The following is a 27,682-nucleotide window of genomic DNA, read 5'->3' on the forward strand; positions in this document are numbered from 1 at the left end:
AAAAAAAATAAAACTATACTTCACTCTGGATGCCAAGTTCTATTTTTTATATTAAAAAGGACACAAAAATTACAAGAAGAATAACCATTAATATAATTCATTATCTTGTAATTCCATTTATGGGAATTATTCTAATGAAATAATATATAGATGAGCATCCATTACAAATTATAATAAGAAAATAGGTAAATATGTTATGCTACATCAACACAATGAATTATTTGTAGTTATTAAATTTTATTTAAAATATTTATTATGAAAAATTCTTTAATGATTAGTACCTTCCATTAACTGAGAAGGTTACAAAATGATATATTTAATATAATCTACAAGTGTATATACATACATATATGCACAAGTATAAATAGATTTTAAAGTGCTCTTTGGGGGAGTAGTAAGTTGATATAATTTTAAGATTTTCCTGTATGCTTTATGTGTTCTACTTTTTTTCAGAATGAAATTATTTTTAGTCAAAGATGACTACCCAAGATTTTTCAGAATTTACTGACTGCTGTTTTTAAGGAAGACTTCAACTTAATAATAGATTTTTTTCTGCCCAGGTTTATTTGTTTTTAAAGTATTGGCACCTAAACACATTTAGGAAAGAAAATGCCATGGCTGAGGCTTTGGCACAGATTAGGATTTGCCTGGCAACACTGTGGAACATGCCACCACAAACAGATGATGGACTGGCAGGATGGCTGCACTGCAGTGTTCAAGTGCCCATGCACAGAGACAAGCGACTGGAGCTGAGACCTGCATAACATTCATCTTCCTGGGTCTTGATTTTCTCATTTATAGAAATAGGTAGTTGCCGGAAAGATATCTAAGGGCACTTTCAGTTCAGAGCATCAAATCATAAGTCTTCTCTTTTTATATTCGGTTTGAATGTGTTTAAATGCAGTGTTCCCAAACTTAAAATTATGCAGAAGTAATGTATATTCTCACTTAAATAATTTTTAAAATATGGCATTTCTGAAGTATTTATGAATAATATGGTGTCTTATATTTGCTTTAAAATAATTAAATGAGGACATTGTAGGGCATAGCAGGAAGGACCATAACTAAGACAGGACTACGTCTATGTTGATCAGTGTTGAAGCTGAGTGATGGGTACATGGGGGTTCATTTGTCCATTATCTCTACATTTGTATGTGTTTAAAATTTTCCATAATAAAAAGATTATTCTAAAAAAATAAGATTCCTTCCTCAACCCCCCCACCCTAACAAAATTAATATCATAATGCAGTTTAGACCTAAATGAAAGCCTTGCAAATTTAATGACACTATATCTCTACCTAACTACTAAAAAATAACTATTTATCATATATGTGCTATTTTAAGTTCTAAATCCTCTTGCCCCTTTGATGTAGATGAGAAAAGTTCCATCTTTATTCTTAATAAATAAGCATTTTGAATGAAGACAGAACAGTTTTATTTTGTCTATAATTTCTCATTCCCAAAACTATACATCTTGCCCTATCCCAAAAGTGGATGGACAAACATAGTCTCATTCTTAAGGAACTGATATTTGGTTTTAGATATCTTTAAAAGTAGAAAATAAGTTTTCTAAAGTGTTTTTCAACTAACATATTTTAATATGAATGGCCAATGCAACCCAAATCTGTCTTGACAGCTAAGCTGCAAAACCAAGAGGAAGGTATTTCTTGAAAGAAGCAACTTTTTAACTATTGCAGTCCTTTGATAGAGGTAGAAAAAAGACAACTAAAGGGAATCATGATCTAATTACTCAGTAACAGATGAGAGAGAGCCTTCTAGGGAAATATTCATACATAAAGACATTTTTTCCTCACTTAAAATCGTGGGTGCTTATAAAACCACTCCCACTGCAATCAGAGAAGGCAAAATTTAACCATATCATGGGCATTTTATAGGTGGCATTTGCCTTAGAGAAGCTTCATCATCTGGACTTCCCAGATTTCATATCCAGGGCCAAAATCTGTGACAGGTCAAAGTTTTAAAAAGTTCATGAAGAAACTGAGCTCAGTCTCCATTTTCTCAGTCTTTGGCCCACTCTCCATTTCTGCTGTATTGCCATTAACCACAATGAAGAACTTATAAGTCTTTTTACAATTAATTAATGACTTAAATTTTATTTTGTGTCTCGTATGCCCTGGATATTTCCTTCATCTCAATTATCAGGTTTTAGCCTTCCATTTTTGTGTGATTGTTTAATGTTTATCTGAACAGCTCACCTATCAAATTCAAGAGGGTAGAGACCAAGTCTGTTTTACCAATAACATCTGACATTTAATGGGCACACAATTCATATTTAATGTTGAATTAAATGAAATAATTATTTGAAAAGGTCTATGTTTATCATGAAGCCTAATTTTGTCATTTTTACAAATTACTTGGCCAGCTTCAATAAAAAAAATCCTTAAAAATTTCACAATGGTAACATGTAAAAAATATTTTTGCCAGAACAAATTTTCATAAGACATATAGAAGGTTTTCTCATAAGCATTTTGCCACTCATTAAAAAAGTATCTATCCCCCAGGGATTTCGGCTAGCATGCTATTTTCAACCAATTCAAATTTTACTTGAGGTGGCCATCCCTGATTTAGACACCATTACTTCCTGACACAAGACTGAATTCTGCTGTGAGAAATTTTAACTAAGCACATATTTCTCATTCAGTGTGATTCTTCACACTGCTCCATGGATTCAAGACATGACATGGAAATAAAAAACTGAGACTAGTCCTTTGCAGCAAAAATCAAAAGGCTAATTTCTCTTCCCTATGTTCATGTGCTAATAGCTTAGGATGGTCAACAAGAGATGTCTATTATATTACTATCTAAAAGAAAAGCTAGCATACCCAATAACTAATTTTTAAAAATCACTTTTTTAAAGGTAACATTATAATTTATCTGTCTCCCAAGACGGGTTTTAAAAAAATGGTCCCCCAGAGATGGTCCCCTATTTCATTTTATCCAAAGATGACTAGATTCTGATACACGGAATTTGTCAGATATCATATATTATACTTTCCCGTCAGATAAAAGTTAATACATTTAAGAGCAACAAAAATTATCAAATGGACCAATATAGAAACTAGGAATTTAAGCCTCTGGGACCGAGAGCACTTTTTTTCAAGCTTCAGTTTCTATACCAGAGAAATAGATATTATTTTTTTCGTTGCTTAGACTTTAATGAGAATTTACTGTTTTTCATAAAATATATTCATAAAATATTTTGTAGATGATAGTCCAATTGATGTTATAATTTAATACTATCTTCTTTTCAACTCATTGTTCTGGGTGAACATTAAATTTAAGACAAAGAAACACATTTAAAAATATACGTATTCTTTATAATACAAAACTTAAGGCATAAAAAAGCAAGATAACAAGATAACAGCTTACAAGCAGTCCATGTGGTATAACATAATATATGCTGTAAAAATAATTTAATAGTCTTCCTGCGATGGCCACAGGAAGAAATAATGCAGCAAACAAACCGAAAGTATGAAAGCAAAAGCTGTGGCTTACTTGCAGTTGAAGAAGGTAAGGGACTCCTAGCCTCAGATTCTGGGGGTATTTTTTTCTGTTTTTTTGACTCATGGATCTTTTCTTCTTCTTGGCTGGGTGTTGCAGACATTCCCATTGGGTTTTCTCTGCCAACTGAAATTAAGATTTTAAAAGATGCCATCCTTTCAAAATCACTTGTTTCTTCTCAGAATACTCACCATATGTTCAGCTATGCAAGTTTAAGTTTTGCTATTGTTTCCATTTCAATGCCTAGTCAAATCTCTTTACTCAGAATTACGTAGTTAACAGAAAATGACTTCTTATTCTTACCAGCAGGCTGTGCATGGATGGCATCCCTATAAAACCTACTCATTGCTTTGCCAATCCGAACGATAGTTAACATCGCAATATGAATCAAACAACTTATTCAAAATGTTTTTCTTATAGATTCTAAATGGGAACTTCTTTAACAATCTTGTTCTTTGCCTTCCTCAAAAGGGGAAACTAAACCGTCATTCAAACAGGATTTCATGTGACCTTACTGAAATACGTGAATCAACAAAATATACACATATCTATAAGTAATGGAAAACATTAGCTACTTTTCTACCTTTTACTTAGAAGCAAGTTGTTTTGGAGTCTTGTTTAGAAATAGGTATCTCTAAGTTAAATAATGACTTCAACTTTATGGTATATGCTCCTAAGTGCTATTTATATTCAGGATTTCAAATTCAAGTTGTTTGTGTTCATTTTCTAGGATCAGGCATAGGCATATTGAGTTTTTAAATGGTGGTAATTCACACTATGAATGGCTTTAGAGTTCTCATCAGCAACAAAAAATTATGTAAATTTCTGATTCTATAAGATAAAGAGTAAGAACAACTACTTCTTAATACCACAATTGCAGTCAATGATGTAAGATGACTCACACAGTAAGAAAGCATAACAACCTCAAAGGTATGCTTAGAAGAAATTAGCGACACTTATCACACAGAATGATGGTGCAGACTATACAATACTGGTGGCTGAAGAACTGCCCATGATTACATTGTTATTTATATCCTTCAGGTGTTATAAGATATCATTTCAGACAATAATAAGCTTTTAAATACTAATCCTTTTAAAACATAGTTTTTCCATATGGTTTATATACAATGCAATGCTGAGACACTAAAAATCGATAATAAAGGAACTTTAAAACATTAAAAAGAAGATAGAAATAACTAGAAATATGTTCATGGAGAATAAATAAATAATTGTAGAGGAAAAAAATTTAAGATTCTTATATATAACTAAGAGTTCATTTACCAATGTAATATAGAAATCCAGGATCTACAAAGAGATAAACTATCTTCCAGTCACTGTATAGCATGAGGAACAAATCAATGTATAAGAAATGGCTTCTGACATTGATGGGGTTACAGCCCAGAGAGAGAACACATAAACATGACCTCTGATAGATACTGATGAGCGCTTTAACTGACACAAGCACAACGTGCATAGGGAGCACAGAGGAGAAAACAATTAATGTGCCAGTCCATTAGAAACAAGCCCAAAAAGCGTTGCACAACAGGGCCAGTCTATGCAGAACTGTGAAACAAGAATGAGCATTTTACCTCTCTATCCTCCCCACACTGGCTTCTCATTAATTCTACCTCCACTTCTCAAAAAGTACACCAATATCTCTTTATACAACACAGTAGTATGGAATTCAGAAAGTGGAAGACATTTTCTGGAAATGTCATCCAGCAAGTTCCTATCGCTCTGTAGAGAAGGCTTCCCATTTTGTCTTTAGGCCAGGTGGGTTACAGAAAGATGTTCAAAAGCCAAGTACCAAAGTGACCCTCCAATAATACAATACTCTGAATTGTAGCAACCCTTAGTAGCCCTTTGTCTGACTTTTACAATTTAAAAAAAAAAGTGAAAACTGTATCACTAGCAATGTAAAACAAAACCTGTGGTGAAGGTGAAAGAACCAGAGCTGTCTAGGTAGAGATGTTATCAAAAGGTGTATGTTACATATACAGCTGGATTTGGATGATTAGTGACTCACTTCAGGTAGTACCTCATTATATCCAAAATTTAAGCTATATCAAGATCTACCAGACTATAAAGGCAGTAAATCTACAAAATCAACTAGGAAAAGTCTTTTGTTTTATTGAATACCTTCTATTTTAAAAGTAAAACAAGTGAAAACTTACATAATAGCAATTATTATAGTGTCATATTAGTGCATATATGTTTTAAACCCATATAGTCTATTTTATCATCTGAAACATATTTTGTCATATCTTTCTAAGACCGTAATATACATAGTCAGAATTTTATGAATTGGATATATGACAGTATTTCATTTAGATTTTTATGCTTGAATGATCTTAGCAGACTAGAATGAAGCAAAAATAAAATTTCCAAACATATTTTAATGCAAACTTCCATAAGACTTGAACCTGAAAGAAATTCTTATTGTAATAAAAAAGTAACATCTGAACCATATCTTCAGTCCTGCATTTTTGAGGGGTTACTAATAGCCAGAGTCTCATGATTTATATACAGAGGATGGCTCATACCATAAAACTGGGCTGGAATTAGAGCAAGAGGAGGCAAATTTCTGTGCAAAAGTCAAGTCTCTCTTAAAATATTTCTAAAAACGTAGATAGGTTCACTCTTTCCTAAGTATGCTATAAAAGTAATAGTACACTGAAGTTAGCAAAAAGTTACGTGTTATATTGATCTATAGTTTTTTAAAACAATACCTAGCAGTGTGGTCTTACTCTACGGAATTATAAATGCAGGCTTATTATCTGGAGGAATAGAATGAAGAAAACTTTCAAATCACCCACATATCCGGATAATCAATGGAGAATCTTCTCCATGGGCTCAGTATAATAACTAATCACATAAGCCCAAGGGGTCAGATCTTTTCACACTTTCTCCTGTATACACTGCGAATATAAATTCATGAAAATAGAGAGTGAAGAGGTTTTACTGCACAAGCTAGCAAGAACAGTTAAATGGTAGTGGGATAAATGACTTGTATTATAAATTCCCAATACACAGTAAATTAAACCAAATCCTTACCAAACTGTAGATGAAAAAAATCAATCACAGAGAAAGGAAATATGCAAAGTGATTAAAAGAGGTGATGAGACGGAATCTCTTGTCTTTCAGAAATCTATCGACTCTATTTAAGTGATAAAAAAATATGCCATGAAGTGCTCTTCCTCTCTTTAATAATCATAACAGCAAATACTTGCACAGCACTTGCTGAGTACCAGACACGATTCTAAGCATCTTACATATGTTAATTCACGTAATTCTCACACCACAACTGAGTGAAGGTACTCTTGGTCCTCAATTTGACAGAACAGAGGCAGGTGGTCCAAGAGCTGTGAAAGCATACCACTGGCAAAAGCTCCCCCCACCCAGGACCTGGACACTGGCAGTCTGGCTCTCAGAGCCTGTGTGCTGAAATCCCACCCTTGTCCCTCTACCCTGCTATACTTCTGAGCCTCTTGCTGTTTGGTGGGTGGAACCTGTCAATGAGACTGCCCTCGTTGTAGGCTGAGCAGAGCTGTGCCCTCCACGTGATGGTGTGCCATGTCAGACCAGGCAGCGTGTAGACATTTACCTGAGGTACACACTTATTCAGGTTGCATGCCTGGGGGCAACAGGTGGAGTCTCTTGAGATGTAAACTTAGATTCTCTTCCTACCACAATCTCTTACCCTATCCAAGTCCCCTTATCAGTCAGGGTGCCTCACAACTTTAACTCTGCTTTCTAGACAACTATGAGGAAAAGTTTAAGCTGAAAAAAAAAGTTTCAGCTTAACTTTTTCGGGGGCTGCTCTATCTCTGTATTAAAATATAAACAATTCAAAACTCCCAAATGTTTTGGGGAGTGAACTTTTTTGGCATAGTGTAGGCTCAATCTATCATATGTAGATAGTCTAGTTAGAAAATATTCTATTGGGAGGCCGAGGCGGGCGGATCACGAGGTCAGGAGATTGAGACCATCCTGGCTAACACGGTGAAACCCCGTCTGTACGAAAAATACAAAAAATTAGCTGGGCGCGGTGGCGGGCGCCTGTAGTCCCAGATACTCGGGAGGCTGAGGCAGGGGAATGGCGTGAACCCGGGAGGTGGAGCTTGCAGTGAGCCGAGATAGCGCCACTGCACTCCAGCCTGGGGACAGAATGAGACTCCGTCACAAAAAAAAAGAAAAATAAAAAAAATTCTAAAATAATAAAATGACTTGGAGAATTACTATAAACTTTTTTTTTTTTTTTTTTTTTTTTTGGAGCTAGAGTGCAGGGGAGCGTTCTCAGCTCACTGCACCCTCCGCCTCACAGGTTCAAGTGATTCTTCTCCCAGTAGCTGGGATTACAGGCGTGCACCACCACGACCAGCTAATTTTTGTATTTTTAGTAGAGACAGGGTTTCACCATGTTGGCCAGGCCGGTCTCAAATTCCTGGCCTCAAGTGATCCACCCATCTTGGCCTCCCAAAGTGCTGGGATTATAAGCGTGAGCCACCGTGCCCGGCCCTACAAACTTTTACATAAACATTCTGTCACTCTTCACAAAATCTCCTAAGACAGAGTTTTTAACACTCAGAAATCCCAATGGAATGCTCTTCTTGTGAAACTGGAAAGTATTATTTTGTATTTTGAAGAAATGTTGATGCTTTCAAACCCTTCCTCAGAATTCCTAGGATTCATGAATCTTCAATAAAATTTCTAAAGCAATGTCTCCTGCATTCTTGCCCTTGTTAAAGCAGGAGGTTGCCTCTAGTAAATAGAGAAGAAAACATAAACCATCCATGCTATAGTAACAGAACTAAATTTTAGGGGCTGTAAAGAAGAATGGCTTTGTTTCTATTCGTTCTTTTAGTACTAATACCCTAAGGTTGACAAATGTGGCCTTTTATTATTTCTCTCTTATGTCTTGCCACAAATTACTTTTCTTCTTCTCATTTCTTTTTTTATTATTTCAATCTCTTCTTTTTCACCTTTTCATCTCTACCTGCTTTCTGGTCATTTCTGTTTTCTCCCTGTGCTCTTCCAGCATGGCAGCTGACCCCTGCTAGCTATTTCCCACTGCTCCTTTTCTACTCCTGTATTCTTCTGCTAGCTTTGAAGTCACCTGTTTCCCTTCAGAGCTCCAGAGGCAGATGGCATACTCACTGTGTCAAGGCAGAATGCCACTCTGTGACAGCCTGTAGGAAAATGAAGGGTGGAGGGAGTGGTGGTATGGATGGCAGTAAACTCAGGTATACTAGCCCAACAGTTTGCAAAATTTTTAAAAAAGCAACTAAAGGCTGAAAAGAAGTTGATGCAGATAGAGTGAAGAACAGGACCAAATATACCATCATGTTACATCAGGCTCATTTTATTCCTATTCTAAGCTATCTTCTGTGGGATATTATATATACACATACAGTAAACATGGACTCTCATAAGCCAATAGAAGCTAAACAAAAGTCAAACTAAGAAAGTGACACAGATATTGAGTAAGCCAAAATTCAGGGAACCATATCAAGCAAAAATTAGATAGCAAGATAAACTTCAAGGTAATTGAAAAATACAATAGAGTTACTTTATTAGCCTTTGTGTTCAAACACATTTTAAGGTTTGAACACAAATACATGTTTAAATAATGTCCTCATATCTTCATTTCAATTTGCTAGAGAACAGGAACTTAGATATGAGAGAAACCAGTTTCAAAATATTCACATTTCTGTCCTATCTTGAAATTTTTTTGAAATCCTATTTTTAATCCAAATCCCAATTGTGTTGATCTTTATTCCATCTCTTTTCATACTGCAACCATTAAAAATTAATAGCAATGAATCTGAGAATATTTCTAACAGCCTCATCCCTCTCAGGGTACATGAAGCTATCCTTAAAAAACAAAGATTCAAACATGCACATGTACACAGACACACGAATGCACACACATAACTTTCAAAGTTACAAAGAAGTTCAATGTAGCAAAAACTCTATACCTAATATTAATTATCTGAAAACTTGAGGCAACTGGTCTTCATTATGTTTTCCTTCCATTGCTTCTGGAATGACAACAAACAAAAAAGCCTAGCAGCAGAGATTTGCTTAGTAAAAATGTGATGAAATTTTCAGACACTGTACACAAACCATCATAAAGCAAACCAAAAATCAAAGTATTTCAGAGTAAACATACATTGGATGACTTGTGGATAGAAGCAAACATTCTCATCCTTGGTATAAATCATTGGTTTTGCCTGCCCATCTGACTGAAGTCCAACAAACAATCCTGGGCTCTTCGTAGATTCCAGGCTTATGGATGCATTCTTCAAGTTCTTCTTAATTTTAAAATGACAGTCAACATCTCCTGTACCCTACAATCAATACAAAATGATTCAATAAATGTGAGCAAGTCCTAAAAGACAGAATTTAAAACCAGTCGTTTTAAAAGAATATAATTTTGTCTCGTTTCGAATCACTATGATAAATCTAGAGCCTTTTTACGTAAATTGCCCTGTGTGCTTCATCCTATTTCACAAGATCCAGAAACAGAGACCACATGATGGGTGAGGCAAGGACACATGCCTTTGGACAAAAAGCTCTGAATAGCATAAGAGCTTCAACTAAGGAGAGTGTTGTATATGCTGTATTTCATTTTAGAGTTGCTCACCTCTATGGGTGAATGTAGAACATTAAAATGTGGAACTTTTCTTTTAGAAAATACTCTAAAATGGTGGGAAAAGTGCTATTCTTACCATAAGTCAATTTACATTTAAATGTAAACCAATTTTCTGTGCTATTCTGCATTTTCCAGATTGAATTTTCATAAACAGCATGCACACAAATGATGCAAAGACTGTAGAGGAAAATATTCAAGAATCGAATGCATAGCAGTAATCTATACACCCTCAGATTACTATAACACTTCTCCATTCTTTAAGCCATTTATAATCTAATATTAGAAAATATTTTGCCTTTCACTGTTTTAAAAGTTTCTTTATAGGATTTCAGTCCCAACTAATGACTTTTGTAAGGATGGATTAAAATTTCCAGTAGCAACTAGTATTTTATTTGTGATACAAATTATATTCTGGTCTCCCCTCAAATGTGAGCTTCTTTCAGTAAGAACCAAGGGAGTCTCTCTCTCTTTCTCTCTCGCTTTTTATAAAGTAAGCAATTTCTATCTTCTGTTCTTGTTCTAAATTCAATAAGATTCTGGCCTTGCATTGTTCATGATCGAGTAGAGAAGACAACCACATATACAGATAATAAGTAGGGGAAGGTGAGCTGGGGATAGGGATAGGAAATTTCAGGTGGAGGGGCACCATAAACTAAGACAGAGGGGCCATAGGCAGCATGGTGTATGGATGAACAAGCACCTTAATGATGCTGAACAGTACAGAAGGTAAGTACAGAAAAGCAGCTTCAGTTTGTTGCAGCATAGGAAGTTTGGGCCTTACCACAGACCATCTGTGTTCTTTCCTGAGATTCCCAAACCTCCTAAATGATGTATTTGCATACATTAAGGTTTACTCTTTGTGCTATACAATTCTGTGGGTTTTAACAAATCTATAATGTCTTGTATCTGTTATTACAATGGCATACAGAATAACTGTACTGCCCTAAAGATCCCCTATGCTTCATCTATTTATCCTTTCCATACTTCCCTCAAACCCCTAGCAACCACTGATTATTTTACTGTGTCTATAGCTTTGCATTTTCCAGAATGTCCTATAATTGGAATGGTATAATATGTAATCTTATCATACTGGCTTCTTGCAATATGCATTTAAGTTTCCTCAATGTCTTTTCATGGCTCATTTCTTTTTACTGATGAATAATACTCCATTGTACCAATGTACCAAAATTTACACATTCACCTACTGAAGGACATCTTGGTTGTTTCCAGTTTGGGGTGATTATGAAAAAAGCTGCTATAAACATTCATGGACATGTTTAAGCTCTGGGTCTAGATTCGTTTGTAGGCATATGGACATCCAATTGTTCCAGCACCATTTGTTGAAAAGTCTACCCTTTCTCCATTGAGTTCCCTTTGCTCCTTTGTCAAAGATCACTTCACTGTATTTGTGTGGGTCTATTTCTAGGCTCTCTATTCTGCTCCATTGATCTCTGTGCCTTTTCTTTCATCAATAACACACTGTCTTGATTTCTATAGCTTTATAGTAAATATTAAATGTAGGTAGTTTCAGTATTCTAACTTTGTTCTTCTTCAGTATTATGTTGGCTATTCTGGGTCTGTTGCCTTTTCATATAAACTCAGGACCAGCTTATAGATAGCCACAAAATAGCTTGCTGGAATTTTGACTGGAATTGTATTGAATCTATGATAAAGTTGGTAAGAACTGACAACAACCTTGAGTCTTCCAATATATAAACAAGGAATATCTGTCCATTTATTTACATTTTCTTTGATTTTTTTCATCAGCATTTTCTAGTTTTCCACATAGAGATCCAGAATATATTTTGTTAGATTTGTACATTTTTATACTAATATAACTGGAATTATGTTTTTAATTTTAAATTCCAATTGTTCATTGCTAGTATATAGGAATGCAATTAAAATTTGTATATTAGCCTCGTACATTGCAACCTCACTATAAACACTTACTGATTCTGAAATTTTTTTGTTGATTCTTTGGGATTACCTACATAAAGACTAATATCATCTGTGAGCCAAGAGAGTTTTATTTCTTCCTTCCCAATCTGTATACATTTTATTTCCTTTTTCTGTCTTATTGATTACCTAAGACTTCCTATATAATATTGGAGTGGTGAAAGATGTCCTTGCTTTGTTCTTGATCTTAAAGAAAAAGCATCCAGTTTCTCACTATTAAGTATAATATTAGCTGCAAGTTTTTTTGTAGGTATTCTTAATCAAGTTGAGAAAGTTCCCATCTATTCATAGTTTACTGAGAGTTAGTCTTTTTATTTCACCACCAATATTCAATCAGCCATTAATATTCAGTAATCCACATGATCTATCAAATTTGACTCAAACTCTCCAGTTTTGTCATTACTTCCCAGATTTTAGGCCCCATCACCTCATTCCTAAATCTAACTCAAGTAAGGATAATATTTGTGAATTCTTTAACTAATATATTCTCATTGCTAATTCTTCCAAGGCTCTCTTACCTACTAAATCAACAATACTCATTGTGTTGGTGTAAGAAGAATCCAGCCTAGAGCAAAAACATCTTTGCTCAGCTTTGAGCTTCCAAATGGAAGGGTTTTAACAAATCTGTAGTAAATTAAGATTTAAAAAGGTGCTTTTTATTTGTAAAAGCAAGCTTTATTGAGAGAGAAAATGGTTGACAAAAGAAATTCCAAAATTGAACTTAATATTCCTAGAACCTGGAGGACGGGACACCTGAGAGTTTAAATGATGAAGCCACTGAAAAGGTAGATACCGTATATTACATAGAGAAAACTGCCACCCCACAGGAAGAGAGGTGCATCCGATTCTGAAAGGAGGGGCCTGGGACAAATGACTAGAAGAGAGACAACTCCACTTGGAGTTGATTCTTGGTGTAGCAAAGAAATAAGGGGCATTAGAATCATCCATATATTTTGGGAGAGAATCTCAACAGCTGAGGGGCTATCCCAGGAAACTTACACACTCCCCTTAGAGTATCCCAGTGTTTAGCATAGTACTAGAGCAACATGGGGACATCCAGAAGATGGATTAGAAATGCTCAAGGAGGGAGTCTGAGAAAGTAACACTGATACAGCTTCCTAGCTTCTCCGCAGCTCACATGGAGACATCAGGGGATCTAGAAATTATCCCATGCCTTAATGGCAGACTCAATTATTGAGAGGACTGGCGATCTGGGAGAGGGCTGGATTTGCTACAAGCTGCCCACCGAGTTAGGACCGTTAAGACCAGAGGTTATGCAAGACTCTCAAGCCCTATGTTGCCCAAAATGCTCTGATTATAATATCAGTCATATTTGAAATTAAACACAATTGGTATATCCACATTCAGGGACAAACCAAATCAGCCACACTTCAGTAAAGACCAGTGTGGACCTCAAGAATGGTCTATGTCCCATGGCCTTTTTCCATGATTTTTTTTTAAGTCTTTGTACCAAGATATCAAACAAGGATGAGGGAAAGGAGAAAAAAAGAATAAATAATTTAAAAAAAATTATTATTGACCTGTAAAGGACTAATCTTTCAACTAGATAGAAACCAAGATATACAAGCGTATTCTGACAGAAAAAAAGAAATCCATCAGTCAAACTAAGCACACTGGAACATACTAGAATTACTAGTGCACTTTAGATAAATTATGGGCTTTTCAGCCAAACTGTGTTTCATTATAGTAATCTCATAGCTACTCTTCCAAACTTCTGGTTCTCAATAAACTAGCACATCTTCCACAGTGAGGCCAGATTTATGAACTTGAATATTATTCCCAAACCACTATCTCCCCAAACTTAGAACAGATAACGTATTAAAAATCAATGTCATTTTACATTAAATATCTCAAGGAATTGCTCATGACTCACACAACAGAAAATTTCCAAACCAACACTGAACTTGGTACTTACTTCTGGTATTGAACTTTGCACACTATGGCGTATTTGTCTGTTTATGTTCTTCTTTTCCCCTTTTAAATCACAAGTTTCCTGAGAGCAGGGAGCATGTCTTAGTATATCTACTGTAGCACTAGTGACAAGCAGTTTCTGCCTTTCAGTAGAAACTCAGTATCTGTTAACTCTAAATTTCTTTTTACTAATTTCTAATCTCATAATTTGTTCATGAAATGTCCTCTCCTCTCTTTGATAAATAAAAGTGGAATTATTCTCTTGCTCTAAAATTCACCATTCTAGGAAACTTCTCCTACTCACCCACTCTGCTCAAATCAACCTGCCTCTCCTGAGCCTTCGCAGAAACACTTGAACCACAACTTGAAAGGGATTACCAATTAACTATTGTTCTCCAGATCAATGTTATATGCGTATTTGTCCCCTCTAACGGTGCCTGAAGGAATGGTATTTTTAACCTCCACTAAGTATAATTAGTGAAAATAATAAAAATTGAATATAACTACATTTCAAAACAATAAACCTTTAGTTTCCTTTATTTCCTCTTTCCTGCTTTCATTTAAAAATCTCTGCTTCATCCCTAACTCAAATACAAACTGATTAAAGAGATGTAGATGGGAAATAAAACGTGAGTTCTGAATGCAAAAGGTGCGCCTTCCTACACATCTGCAGCAAACAGCAACTAGACATAGCCAGGTTAGAATATCTGATGCATGCTCACACCACTGCAAGCTACCATAACATCTAATGCCCATTTCCCTCTATTTGGCTCTGTTGCAGTAGAACAACTCCTAGTTACCATCACCCAAGTGATATTTTAACTTCTCATACTTAATATTTGTTAAGCACTTACCAAACGTCAGTTCTTGCTGTACAGTTTGGGATATTTCAATAAACAAATCAAACAAAACTCTCCCCACTGTGGTGCCTGCATCCTAGTAGTATACATTCTACACACTGGAGTATTATTATGCCTTCTCTTTTCCAAGATGAATCACTCAGCAATTTATTCGTTTCTTAAAGGCTATTTGCCCCTGATAGGGGAAATCTTTGTTGCTGTCCTTAAGGCCCACTGTATATTCTTCAAATCTCTTTCATGCTGTAAAGATTAAACACATAGACTGTGATCTACAACAAAGTAACCACTGACAAGTTCATCTTGCCAGCTGCCCAGATACAGCTAGTTTATGAAGATGGAGGAATTGCAACAGAGAATGAGTTTAATGCATGCAGAGCAGGCTAAATGGGAGACTGGAGTTTTATTATTACTCAGATTAACCTCCCCCAAATTTTTGGAGGCCAGGGTTTTTAAAGACAGTTTGGCAGGCACGAGGCTAGAGAGTGGGGAATGCTGATTGGTTGGGTCAGGGATGAAATCACAGGGAGCTGAAGCTGTCTTCTTGCTGTCTTCAGTTCCTGGGTGGGTGACACATAATTAGTTGAGCCAGTTTACTAGTGTGGGTGGCACCAGCTGGTCCATCAGAATGCAGGGTCTGAAAAATACCCCAAACTCCAATCTTAGATTTTACAATAGTGATGTTATCCATAGGAGCAATTGGAAAGGTCTGGAGTCTGGCTGCATGACTCCTGAGCCATAATTTTTAATCTTGTGGCTAATTTGTTAGTTTTACCAAGTCTGTCTGGTGCCTAAACAAGGAAGGGGTTTGTTACAGAGAGGGACTGTTATTATCTTTGTTTCTAAGTTAAACTACAGGCTGGGCGCGGTGGCTCACGCCTGTAATCCCAGCACTTTGGGAGGCTGAGGCAGGTGGATCACCTGAGATCAGCAGTTTGAGACCATCCTGGACAACATGGTGAAACCCCGTCTCTACTAAAAATACAAAAATTAGCTGGGTGTGGTGGTGGGCATCCGTAATCCCAGCTACTCGGGAAGCTGAGGCAGGAGAATCACCTGAACCCAGGACATGGAGGAAGACAGCTTGCAGGTTAGAAGCAAGATGGAGTCTGTTAGGTCAAATTTCTTTCACTGCCATAATTTTCCTACATCAGATTTTTCCCACTAACATAATTTTTGCAAAGGCAATTTCAGTAATAGTGAAATGTAAGACCATTTTTTAGAAAATTCAAACAAAATAATTTATCTTGCATGTAGCTATGTATGTAAACACAATTTTATTCAGATCAAGTTTTTTAAATTTTTTGATTAGGTAAAACATGATTTATAATTTTTACATAAAACTAAGACTTTCACTGAATTTTGTACTTTCCAACCCACTGGTCTAGCACCGTGTAAACCTAACTTCATCTATATGCTTTCATGTGTTTTTATATTTCAACTTCTTATAAATATGAATTACCTTTAATTTTTTAATTTGCATGCGTAGAATATACTTTGAATGAAGAGGCAAAATTAGACAAATCCACAATGAGAGAATCTTTCCCAGTTTCTACAAACTAAACTCTTGCCCATAGACAAGTATCCTGCCAGTGTGGGGTATGTCTGTGTGCATATCTTGGTTACAGTGATCACACTTGAGCTTATTTTTCCTACAATTCCTACATCTTTTTTTCCTTTGTATTCATGCTTAGTGAGTTCCACCCATGTTATTTTAAAGTTTATTTTTCTTCTTTAAATTAACACCCTTACAAATGTCCCTATGAACTGCCTGCTGTTTGTTACTAACCTGAATTTCGATTACATCAAATCTATTAAGGTGATTTACTTATACAAGATAAAAATTTCATGGTAACAGAAACACAAATATTTGTTATAGGATCAGTGTCACTTGATTTAAATGTAAGTGTATTTGCCTATAAAAATGTTTCCAAATTTACAACAGCAGACATGTTGGAACCATTAATGTTTTTATTCAATTCAATTTAGTACAAAAAAAAAAAAAAGCATTTCTTGAGTAGCTACCAGGACTGAGGCACTGTTGGGTTTTTAAGGTATAGTAACATGACCATGCATTACCATTTACCTTTGAATGCATCTTAAATCCCTTTGGAGATTATAAGCATGCCTTACCATAGCCTCTAAACATATGCAAACTAGGGTAATTAAGAGGACTGTTTTCATTCTGTTTTCAAAGGTAATGTCATTCCAGTCTAGTGGTTCTTAGTCAGATATAATGAAAGTGAAAAATAATATGCTTCGTTGTTATGTATCAATACTATTTCTTAAGAACAAGGAAGCACAGGCATTTTGAGTAAAATGACTCACTACCAAAATTTCAGATGGAGAATTGTAAAGTAAGACAACGAAATCAATGAGTCATTAAACAAGTCAAAGAAAACACTACAATGGAAGTAGCAGAAGTAAAACATAAATGAGGAGTTTTCTGTGGAGGCTCTTCTCTATAAAAGTACCAGAGTAAAGGTTAAAAATCAATATTTTCTGAGTGGCAGACACCATCAGGAGGTAGCATCAGAGTGCTCCTTTAGGCCTCTGCTAATGACATATTGTTAATGCACAAAACAACTGGTGACCCACAGGAGAACCCTGATGTTCAGTGACAGCATGTGTGAGAAGCCACACTCAAGGGGCCAATCCCAGTGAAGAGCTAGGACACCACAGCTCTGGACCAGGCCTGATACTTATGATGGAATGCAGGAAACACTACCCTAAAATATGGCATCTTGGCACAGTGAGTATTTTAAGCTGAAGGAAATGAGAAAACTGTGGAAGCAGGATGGTCTCCCAGACCCTCTCCAGCCCACTCTCTCCTGAAGTGGGCCATAGAAACTGAAATTCCCTCACCCCTGTCTCTCCCGATGTAGGCCACAGAAACTAGAATTCCTCTTGCTTCTTCTCCCAGGAACCAGCCCACAAAACCTGGAAAGGTCACCTCTCTGACCTTCCCTCTCCTTGTTTCCCCTAAAGATCTTCATGTGACAGGTGTCTTACTTTATACCTGGAGGAAAGAAATATCACACAGTGACTCCAAGAAAAACCTGGACAGGCCTTACTAAGTTCCCCACAGTTCATTACCATTAGATCATACCCTTTGGTTCTCCAATTATACTTCTGCATAAGTATCTATAAAAATACAAAGTTTTCCCTAGGTCTTTGGATCATTTCTTAAGCCTCCTGAGCTACACAGAACTTACTGAAGTGAATTTGTATGCTTTTCTCTTATTAATCTTTTTGTTATGGGTCTCAGCCGGGAAGCTTGCAATGGGTGAAAAAAAAAAAATCATGTTTTGTCTCCTACATTTACAATCATTAAATTTAGAACAGAAACTCTCCATCCCTGGCAAATCTTTTAATAACTACACAAAAGGAGTCATAAGATCATTTACATGGGTCAGTTTTAGGTGAAGACCTGCTGTGGGTGTTTGCTTTCCTAATTGGTTGTTGTGTGAGCTTAGGGTTAGGAGGCGTTACTACAAACCTAAGAGTGCTCCCTCAGCCTTGGAATGCAGTAGACACTAAAAATACAGTCAGCCTCCTCCCTTTGTCTTGCTGATCTGGTTATAGTATCAGGGAATTCGCCATTGGCCAAAGCAGTGCCACACTTTCCTATGATTTACAGAGTATTCAAGAGCTTCTGGCTTTATGGACAGGCTGTGTAAAATTTCAAATCTTTTAGCAATAACTTTCCAATGCAATAATCTTCCAAGAACAGGATTGGAATTTTTAACAGAAATAATAGGAAGCTAGAAACCTCTAGAGAATGTTTGAGCCTCTGAGCCTCTGAGTTTAGGAGGCAGAAGGGCAAAAGTTACCGATGTACAGTATGATGTAGGCCAGGAAGATCTTCAAAACCTTAACATTAAGCTAAAGATTTTTACAAATGTCTATTAAAAAAACATAGTAACAGTATTTTCTCTGTAATCCTCAAGGATTACACTCACCTCACCTTATTCTGGGGATTGACACTGAACTGATACACATTGGTAGAGCCAGATACATTTTTTAAATACTGTAACATTGACAGCAACAGGAGTCAAGAGAAACGCTAGGCAGACAGGAGTGGCCCCTGGCAAAACTCCACCTTTGAGGTGAAAAGCCTGAAACCCACAGCCCAAAGTGAAAACTTCCATCCTTGTGTGTCGGCTCTCTCCTGATTGTTTCTTTCTGAATAATGTCTTTTTACCAGTCGAATGTTGCCTTTTCCAAAACTACCTATGGCCTGCCCCACCTCCCCATCCTGTGCCTATAAAGACCCAGACTCAGCCGGTAGAGAGGATAAGCAGCTGGACATCAGAGAGAGGCAACTTGACTTCAGAGACAGCGGCTGGATGAGGCAGAGTTGGCTTAACTTCAGGGTAGAGTGACCTGCCCTTCCCATCATTTTTCCAGCTCCCCTCTCTGCTGACAGCGACTTTCATTGCTCAATACAATTCTCCACATTCACCATCCTTCAATTTGTCCATGTGACCTCATTCTTCTTGGGTGGTGGACAAAAATTCAGGATGCACCAAGTGCGGGTAGCCAAAAAGGCTGTCACACTGGCCCTTTGCCCTCACCGGTGAAGGGCAGCTGCCCTACACAACGAGGCAAAGGGCCCACAGAACTGATAACACACTGCTGTCTACAGATGGTGGGACTAACAGAGCATTGTAACACACCCCTTCTGGGACGTTGGGGTTGCAGGCACCCCCATCTGGATGCTGCCATGGGGCCTGCACAGAGTTTGCTCCTGCTGGTGCTAAAGCAGCTGGCCAGTTTTTGCACTCACTTGCTCCAGTGCCTGCACTTGTTTGCTCACGTGCTCCCTCCCATGAAGGGTTGAGCGGGGCAGGCTAAGTAAAATGGGCACCCCTGTTGCAAGACCTGCAAAGGGGTCAAGAAAATATCCTGCATCAATATTTTCATATTGGATGATGAATAGTCATCGTCTGAGCCCCCTTGTGTCTCCCTCATGTTCTGGTTGCCCTAGAATGGGAGAACCCCTAGAGGTCACAGCCCACTGCCAGGGTTAGGCGTCAGGGCCTGGATCCCAGCACAAAAACATGGGGCCCTAATGGCATGGCCAGCCAATGCCTCATCCACATCTTGGACCTTCAAGGATCCTTGCTCCTTGCTTGTCCTGAAGGTTGCACTCCAGGAGTTTCAGTGTACTAAACTGCTTGTTAAATACAGTATTTTGAGTAACACCCCAGCATATATGGACCTGTTATTTCTGGTTTGCCCCTTTACACAGCTCCCCTTACCAGTGTTTTTTGCATTTAGCTACTACTTTACACACATGTGTTGCCTTCAGAGGCCTCAGAGGAGTGACCTTAACCCTCTGGACAAGCCTCATGTAACCTAGCTATGGTGTGCTTATCTCCAAAAGGCCTAGAGAATCTCTGCCTTATGTCCAATATTTCTTATTTTAATGTTCTGTATATCAAATTCTGTGTAACCAACTCATTTATGCTCTTTCACCTTTATCAATCAATTTCACTGGGTTCTCCATTTTGGCTATCTCTTCCCCAAAGCAAACAGAATAAATGCCTCTGGCTTTTTTCAAATTGTGAAATATCTCTAAGAAGAAGTGATACTTGGGTTTGAAACTCCAGTGCATGATTGCCTGCCTCAGCTCAGCTCAGCTCAGCATGATTGCCTTCCAACATACACAGAAGTCCTGAACCTGGCATTTCATCCTGAGAAGCCCTTCAGGAAGGGAAAACAGAAGGGGCTTCCAACATTGATGCAAAGCAGCACAACGTAGGCTGGCATGGCACAGAGTGTTCTCCCACCTATTTCAGAGCCACTCACTCACCTGACATGCTGTCAACAAGGCTGGTTCTTGGGAAATTTCTAAAGAAAACTTTGGTTTTGTGTTTAGAATCGCCTCTGCCTCATGTATCCTGACTCTGGTCTCCTCATGGGGGAAAACCAGTTTCTCCATCCTGTTATTCTCAGTCCTCCACAATGGGGCCTTAGGAAGTGGGCAAACCTGGACGAAGCCTCAGCTCTAAGGCTACCTGGGGACTCTGGGTGAGATACTTAACCAGGCTCACACTCAGCTTCAGCATCTGAAGAATGAGCATGCCAATAGTTTCTCTGTGGCAGGATAATACTTCTGTGTTTTAATCTGTACAACTCCATCCAACTTCCTGTGATCACCAGATTCTTTCAATTGAATGCCAAGGACTTCTTCCAGTCCCTCAGCCCCATCAGATAGAGCTGAGTCACCCATAGCACAAATAGGAAGAAAAAGCATGAATATTAAGTGTAGGACAAAAAGATTCTGCTAAAAACTTACAGAGGAAGTTTACTCACTGGGAAGAATAAGATAACCAGCACACTGAGAAAAAAAAAAAAAAAATGGAAGAGTCAGAGAGAGGCATACAGGCCGGAAGTGAAGAACCAAGAAATCACCATTCAGCTGGGCTAAGTGGCTCACGCCTGTAATCCCAGCACTTTGGGAGGCCGAGGCAGGTGGATCACGAGGTCAGAAGATCGAGACCATCCTGGCTAACACGGTGAAACACCGTCTCTACTAAAAATACAAACAAAAAAAAAATTAGCTGGGCATGGTGGCAGGTACCTGTAGTCCCTACTCTGGAGGTTGAGGCAGGAGAATGGCATGAACCCAGGAGGCGGAGCTTGCAGTGAGCCGAGATTGCACCACTGCACTCTAGCCTGGGCAACAGAGTGAGACTATGTCTCAAAAAAGAAAAAAAAAAAAAAACCAGAAATCACCATTCAGCTAGAGTATGAGGCAGCTAAATAGAAAGTGAGCAACCACTGAGCTATCCCTTTGGTTACTACCCGAGGAAGATAAACATTTCCAATGTTGACCCATTTCCCACTTTGGAGTGACACTTACCTGTGCGTCTAGAAACTCTGCCCAGCAACTTCCAAACACAAACACAAAAGCATGTATTACATAGTAACACATTATCTCATGGTTCTGAACACTCCTGCGAGCCCCAGAAGGGAAAGGCTTGTATAACTTGTGAATGTTGAGGATAGGAAGGCTACTTACTGATGTTCCTCCCAGGACACCCTGTCCTAGGGGGTGACTGAACATTAGATGAAATTGTACTTCTAACTAGTCTAGTCATAGTAATAATGTTACTCATTTTTATCCCAATTAGTCCACTTACCAGTGTAAAGACTACAAGCACGAGTTTGTCTCTTAAGCTTGGCTTCCTCTTCTGTGAAATGGTGATAAAATCTACTTCATTATGCACTTGTGGGTAGATCAGGGATATTAACTACACGTGTGTATGTGCATGTGCTTCGCCTTTGCATTGTGAGCATCAGTGCAGCTCACCTGACACAAACTCACCAGTCTGCAGCACCGACAGGGACCCTGGGAACCATGAAAGGTCAAAGTCCTCCCTCCTCATACCCCAGCAAGCTCATGCAAGTTCTCCCTTATAGCTAGACATCATGACTGGTAAGAAGGGAGAGGGCGGACCTCAGAATTTATTCAAAAGATCTAATTTAAACTAAACTATTTTAAACAATAATAGATGGAGAGCATTAACAGGAAGGTTAAATGTGCAATCTTACTTGTTCCTTACCCCACAGAAGAATTATGAATATATATAAACTGTTATGTTAGTTGTCTTCCACATCCCCTCCTAAGGCTCAAGGTGTTAAAGAAAAACCCCTGTCTGGGCACAGTGTCTTAGGCCTATAATTCCAGCACTTTGGGAGGCCAAGGCAGTGGATCTCTTGAGCCTAGACATTGGAGACCAGCCTGGGCAACATGGCGAGACCCTCTCTCTACAAAAAGTACAAAAATCAGCAGGGCATGGTGGCATGCGCCTGTAGTCACAGCTACTCAGGAGACTGAGGCAGGAGGATCACCTGAGCTGCTGTGAGCCGAGATTGCACGACTGCACTCCAGCCTGGGTGACAGAGTGAGACTCTGTCTCTAAAAATAAAAATACAAAAAGAAAAACCCCTAATATTTAGAATTTAAAATAGCTTCCTTAGTCAAGTACTGGGTTTCCAGTGGTGGAAATTCAGGCACCAAAAGGAGCAGTAAGGAGACACTGTTGAGCTGGCCTTTCTAGAACCTTGGTTCTCAAAGCATCATTCATGGACCAGCATCAGCAGCCACAGCTGAGAGCTTGTTAGAAACGTAAACACTCAGGTCCCACGCCAGCCTTCCTGAATCAGAATCTACTTCCTAACACAATTCCCAGGTGATTTGTACATACATTACATTTCAGAGGCCCTATCTAGAGGGTCAGGATTCCTCTCTTATCATACCAGGCATGTGGCTGCTCTCCTCACTTATTAAAAATACCAGTCAAGGGAGACCACCACATGTAACATTCAACTTCCAAAACCCACTCAGAAAGTGCTATTCTCATGTCTACAACTGGCAAATGTCTTAAACATTTGCTGAGAGAAACAAGAGCAGATGCTTACTGTTCCATCGCATCGGCCATCCTTGATTCTTAGATACATTTGTGCATTTTTCACACTTTCAAACATGCAAATCCCAGAGCTGATTTTATGCACTTTCCAGTAGGATTTTTCAGACTGGCTTCCCACTCCAGTGCAGCTTCCATCAGGCTGGAGACACAGGGCCTGACACAGGCTTGTAGCAAGCAGAACCACAGCACTGTTGAGGAACACCCCCTTCAGAGCAACAAACAGAACAGAAAGGCAGTCAATAACAGGCTCGTGTTTTGCTAGAGGGAGACAACTATAGAGGCAATTCTCTTACTGAAGCCATAGTGACCAGGAGGCTTGGTGGCTGAAAATGAGCAAAAGAAGTAAACAATGTAACTGCTATGCAAAAGTAAACAAAAGGAGGTTGGTTTACTTCAGTTATCATTTGTTGACAGTATAAAGGCCAGCATGAGATGCTACAGAGATTTTTAAAAGATACAAAACACACATATTTTTCTTAAGGAATTTACTATCACCTTAAACAAATAATGTTAATATTAATATAAAGCACAATAAAAAGTATGCTATAAGAGTAACTGAATTATGGAATACTCTCTATGGATATTTAAATGTATGCATATAGGAATGAATGTAAAAAGATATCAAATACAAATAAGATATATTTAAGAAAATCCTATGTAATCATTAATTTAAGAGGAAGATATAAAAGACTCTTGAGAGTTAATTAGAAATACACTAACACAGTAAAACTGATAATAGATAAATACACAAATCACAAAAGATAAAATACAAATGGTGAATAAACATAAGGAAAGGTAATCCATGCTAGTAATACAAAAAAAGAAAAAGCTAAAATTGGATATCTGTTCCTCTAGAAAATTGTCAAAGTTCTTCTCCTTAAGGACCATACTCAACAACACTGAGGTCAGTGAGGTGGGTGTTTTCCTACACTGCTGAAACTAGTTGGGTACTAAGAATTTAACTTTACCCAGAGAAGTCTGACCTTCGCCTCAGCTTCTGAGTGGTAATCTCTTTACCCTTGGAGTGTCATGCCTGAGAGGAGTGTTGTTGTTTGCCTGCAGAGCTTGGGTCACCCAGATAGTAATAATGTGACTTAGGGTAGGGGGCTTTGAGTCAGAAAGTGTTAAGTGACCTCCTGAGAGGCTGGAGACTGAGACCAGCCACATGGACTCACTACAGGATGGAAGCCCAATAAAGACTCTGAATACCAAGGCTCGGGAAGCTTCCTTGGCTGGCAATACTCCATGCATACTGTCACACACCAGTGCTGAGAAAGTACCTCTGCCTTGACTCCATGGGGAGAGAACCAGTGCACATTCCATGTTTGGTGCTTTTCCTAGATTCTGCCTTATGTGTCTCTTTGCTTAGCCAATTTTAATCTGTATCCTTTCTCTATAATAAACTGTAACTTTGAGTATAACAATTTTCAATGGGTTCTGTGAGTTCTTCCGGTGAATTATCAAGCCTTGATAGTGGTCTCGGGCTCCCCCAAACTCTGTGGTTGATGTCAGAAGTGAGGATAGTATTATAGACTGTTCCCCCTAACTTTATAGTTGGCTTAACTTTCACAGGAGTAAAAATTGGGACATTTCAAGAAATAAATTTGGCAGTATGTTCCCAGAGCCTTAAAAGTTTCACGTTCTAACCCTTAAGTTCAATTTTTAATTTTCTAAGCTAAGAAAATAATAAATGATGTGGTCAAAGGCATATGTCAAAGTATATATTACAGTATCATATGCAGAAGTGGGAAAAGAGAAAGATTAAATATTCAACAACAAAAAAGACATGTGTGTGTGTGTATACATGTAATAGTTACATTTGAGTATTATGAAACCATTAACCTTAAGTTCAACCTTAAGCTAAATAACATGAGATGTATGAGTTAAAATTATGTTGCTTTGGGAGAAATAGTAATGTGAGAAAGTGTTTATTATACTGTAAGTACAGACATACCTTGTTTATTTGCACTTCACTTAATTGTGCTTCACTTTATTTGCTTCACAGATAATTTTTTTTTAAATTGAAGGTTTGTGAGAACCCTACATCAAGCAAGTCTATCAGTACTATTTTTCCAACAGCATGTGTTCACTTCATGTCTCTGTGCCACATTTTGGTAATTATCACAATATTTCAAGCTTTTCATTATTATGATATCTGTTATGGTGATCTGTGATCAGTGATCTTTGATGTTAACTATCGTAATTATTTTAGGGGGACGTAAACTATGCTCATATAAGACAGTGAACTTAATCAACAAATGCTGTGTGTGTTCTGAATGGCTCCACTAACCAGTCATTCCCCTATCTCTCTCTCTTGCCTCCCTATTCCCTCAGACACAACAATATTGAAATTAGTCTAATCAATAACCATATAATGGCCTCTAAATGTTCAAATGAAAGGAAGAGTCACATATCTCCTGCTTTAAATCAAAAGCTAGAAATGACTGAGCTTAGCGAGGAAGATCTGTCAAAAGCTGAGGCAGATCTAAAGCTAGGCCCCTTGTGTAAGGTAGCCATGTTGTGAATGCAAAGGAAAAGTTCTTGAAGCAGATCAGAAATGCTACTCCAGTGAACACATGAATAATAAGAAACTTAAACAGCCTTATTGCTGATATGGGGAAAGTTTTTTTTTTTTTTTTTTTTTTTTTGAGACGGAGTCTGGCTCTGTCGCCCAGGCTGGAGTGCAGTGGCGCAATCTCAGCTCACTGCAAGCTCCGCCTCTATGGGGAAAGTTTTAGTGGCCTGGATATAAGACCAAAACCAACCACAATGTTCCCTTAGCCAAAGCCTAACCCCAAGAGCAAGGCCCTAACTCTCTACAATTCTATGAAGGCTGAGAGAGGTGAGGAAGCTTCAGGAGAAAAGGTTGAAGCTAGCAGAGGTTGGTTGATGAAGTTTAAGGAAAGAAGCCATCTTCGTAACATAACAGTGCAAGGTAAAGCAGCAAGTACTGATGGAGAAGCTGTAGCAAGTTACCCAGAAGATCTAGTTAAGATAATTGATGAGATTATCAACAGATTTTCAGTGTAAATAAAACAGCCTTCTATTAGAAGAAGATGCCACACATGACTTTCATAGCTAGAGAGGAGAATTCATTGCCTGGCTTCAAAGCTTCAAAGGATAAGTTGACTCTCTTGTTAAGGGCTAATGCAGTTGGTGACTTTCAGTTGAAGCCAGTGCCCATTTACCATTCCAAAAACCCAAGGGCCCTTTGGAATTATACTAAATCTACTCTACCTGTGCTCTAGAAATGGAAAAATGAAGCCTGAAGGACAGCATATCTATTTACAACATCGTTTACTGAGTATTTTCAGCTCACTGTTGAGACCTACTGCTCAGAAGAAAAACAATTTAAAATATAACTATTCATTGACAATGTACCTGGTCACCCAAGAGCTCTGATGGACACGTACAAGGAGATTAATGTTATTTTCATGCCTGCTAACACAATATCCATTCTGTAGCCTATGGATCAAGAAGTAATTTCAACTTTCAAGCCTTATTATTTAAGAAATACATTTCCTAATACTATAGCTGCCATAGACAGTGATTTCACTGATGGCTGTGGGCAAAGTACACTGAATACCTTTTGGAAAAGATTCACCATTCTAGATGCCATTAAGAACAACTATGATTCATGGGGATAGGAGGTCAAAATATCAACATTAACAGGAGTTTGAAAGAATTTGATTTGAAACCTCATGAACAATTTTGAGTGGTTCAAGACTTTGGAGGAGGAAATAACTGCAGATGTGGTAGAAATAGCAAAGGAGCTAGAATGAGAAGTGGAGCTTGAAGTTGTGACTGAATTGCTGCAATCTCATGATAAAACTTGAACAGATGAAAGATTAGTTCTTATGGATGAGCAAAGAATGTAATTTGTTGAAACAGAATAAACTCCTGATGAAGATACTGTGAACATTGTTAAAATGACAACAAATAATTCAGACTATTAAATAAACTCAGTTGATAAAGCAGCAGCAGCTCAAGAGGATTTATACTAATTTTGAAAAGTTCTACTATGGATAAAATGCTATCAAACAACATTGCATGCTATAGAGAAATCTTTCATGAAAGAATGAGTCAATCACTGTGGCAAACTTCATTGTTGTCTTATTTTAAGAAACTGACACAGCCACCCCAATCTGCAGCAACCACCACCCTGATTCATCAGCAACTGTCAATATCGAGGCAAGACCCCCCACTACAGCAAAAAGATTACAACTTGCTGAAGGCTCAGATGATCATTAACATTTTTTAGCACTAAAATATTTTTAAATTAAGGTATGTACATTTTTTAGACATAATGCTGTTGTACA

The 27,682-nt window shown here is 37.8% G+C and overlaps 1 protein-coding gene across 1 annotated transcript in view; it reads right to left on the reverse strand.

The window, feature by feature from the left end:
- The window catches only part of RP1 (RP1 axonemal microtubule associated), a 274,928-nt gene that overhangs the window by 139,273 nt on the left and 107,973 nt on the right, over window positions 1-27,682 (reverse strand). The window contains exons 14-16 of the mRNA XM_055348747.2: window positions 23,356-23,568; window positions 9,695-9,872; window positions 3,517-3,648 (exon numbers count right to left, since the gene is read on the reverse strand). Of these exons, the coding sequence (XP_055204722.2) occupies window positions 3,517-3,648; window positions 9,695-9,872; window positions 23,356-23,568 (523 nt within the window). The remainder of the gene's footprint in view (window positions 1-3,516; window positions 3,649-9,694; window positions 9,873-23,355; window positions 23,569-27,682) is intronic.

This window comes from Gorilla gorilla, chromosome 7 (genome assembly GCF_029281585.2).
Source record: "Gorilla gorilla gorilla isolate KB3781 chromosome 7, NHGRI_mGorGor1-v2.1_pri, whole genome shotgun sequence".
In the NCBI taxonomy this organism is placed as follows: Eukaryota; Metazoa; Chordata; class Mammalia; order Primates; family Hominidae; genus Gorilla; species Gorilla gorilla.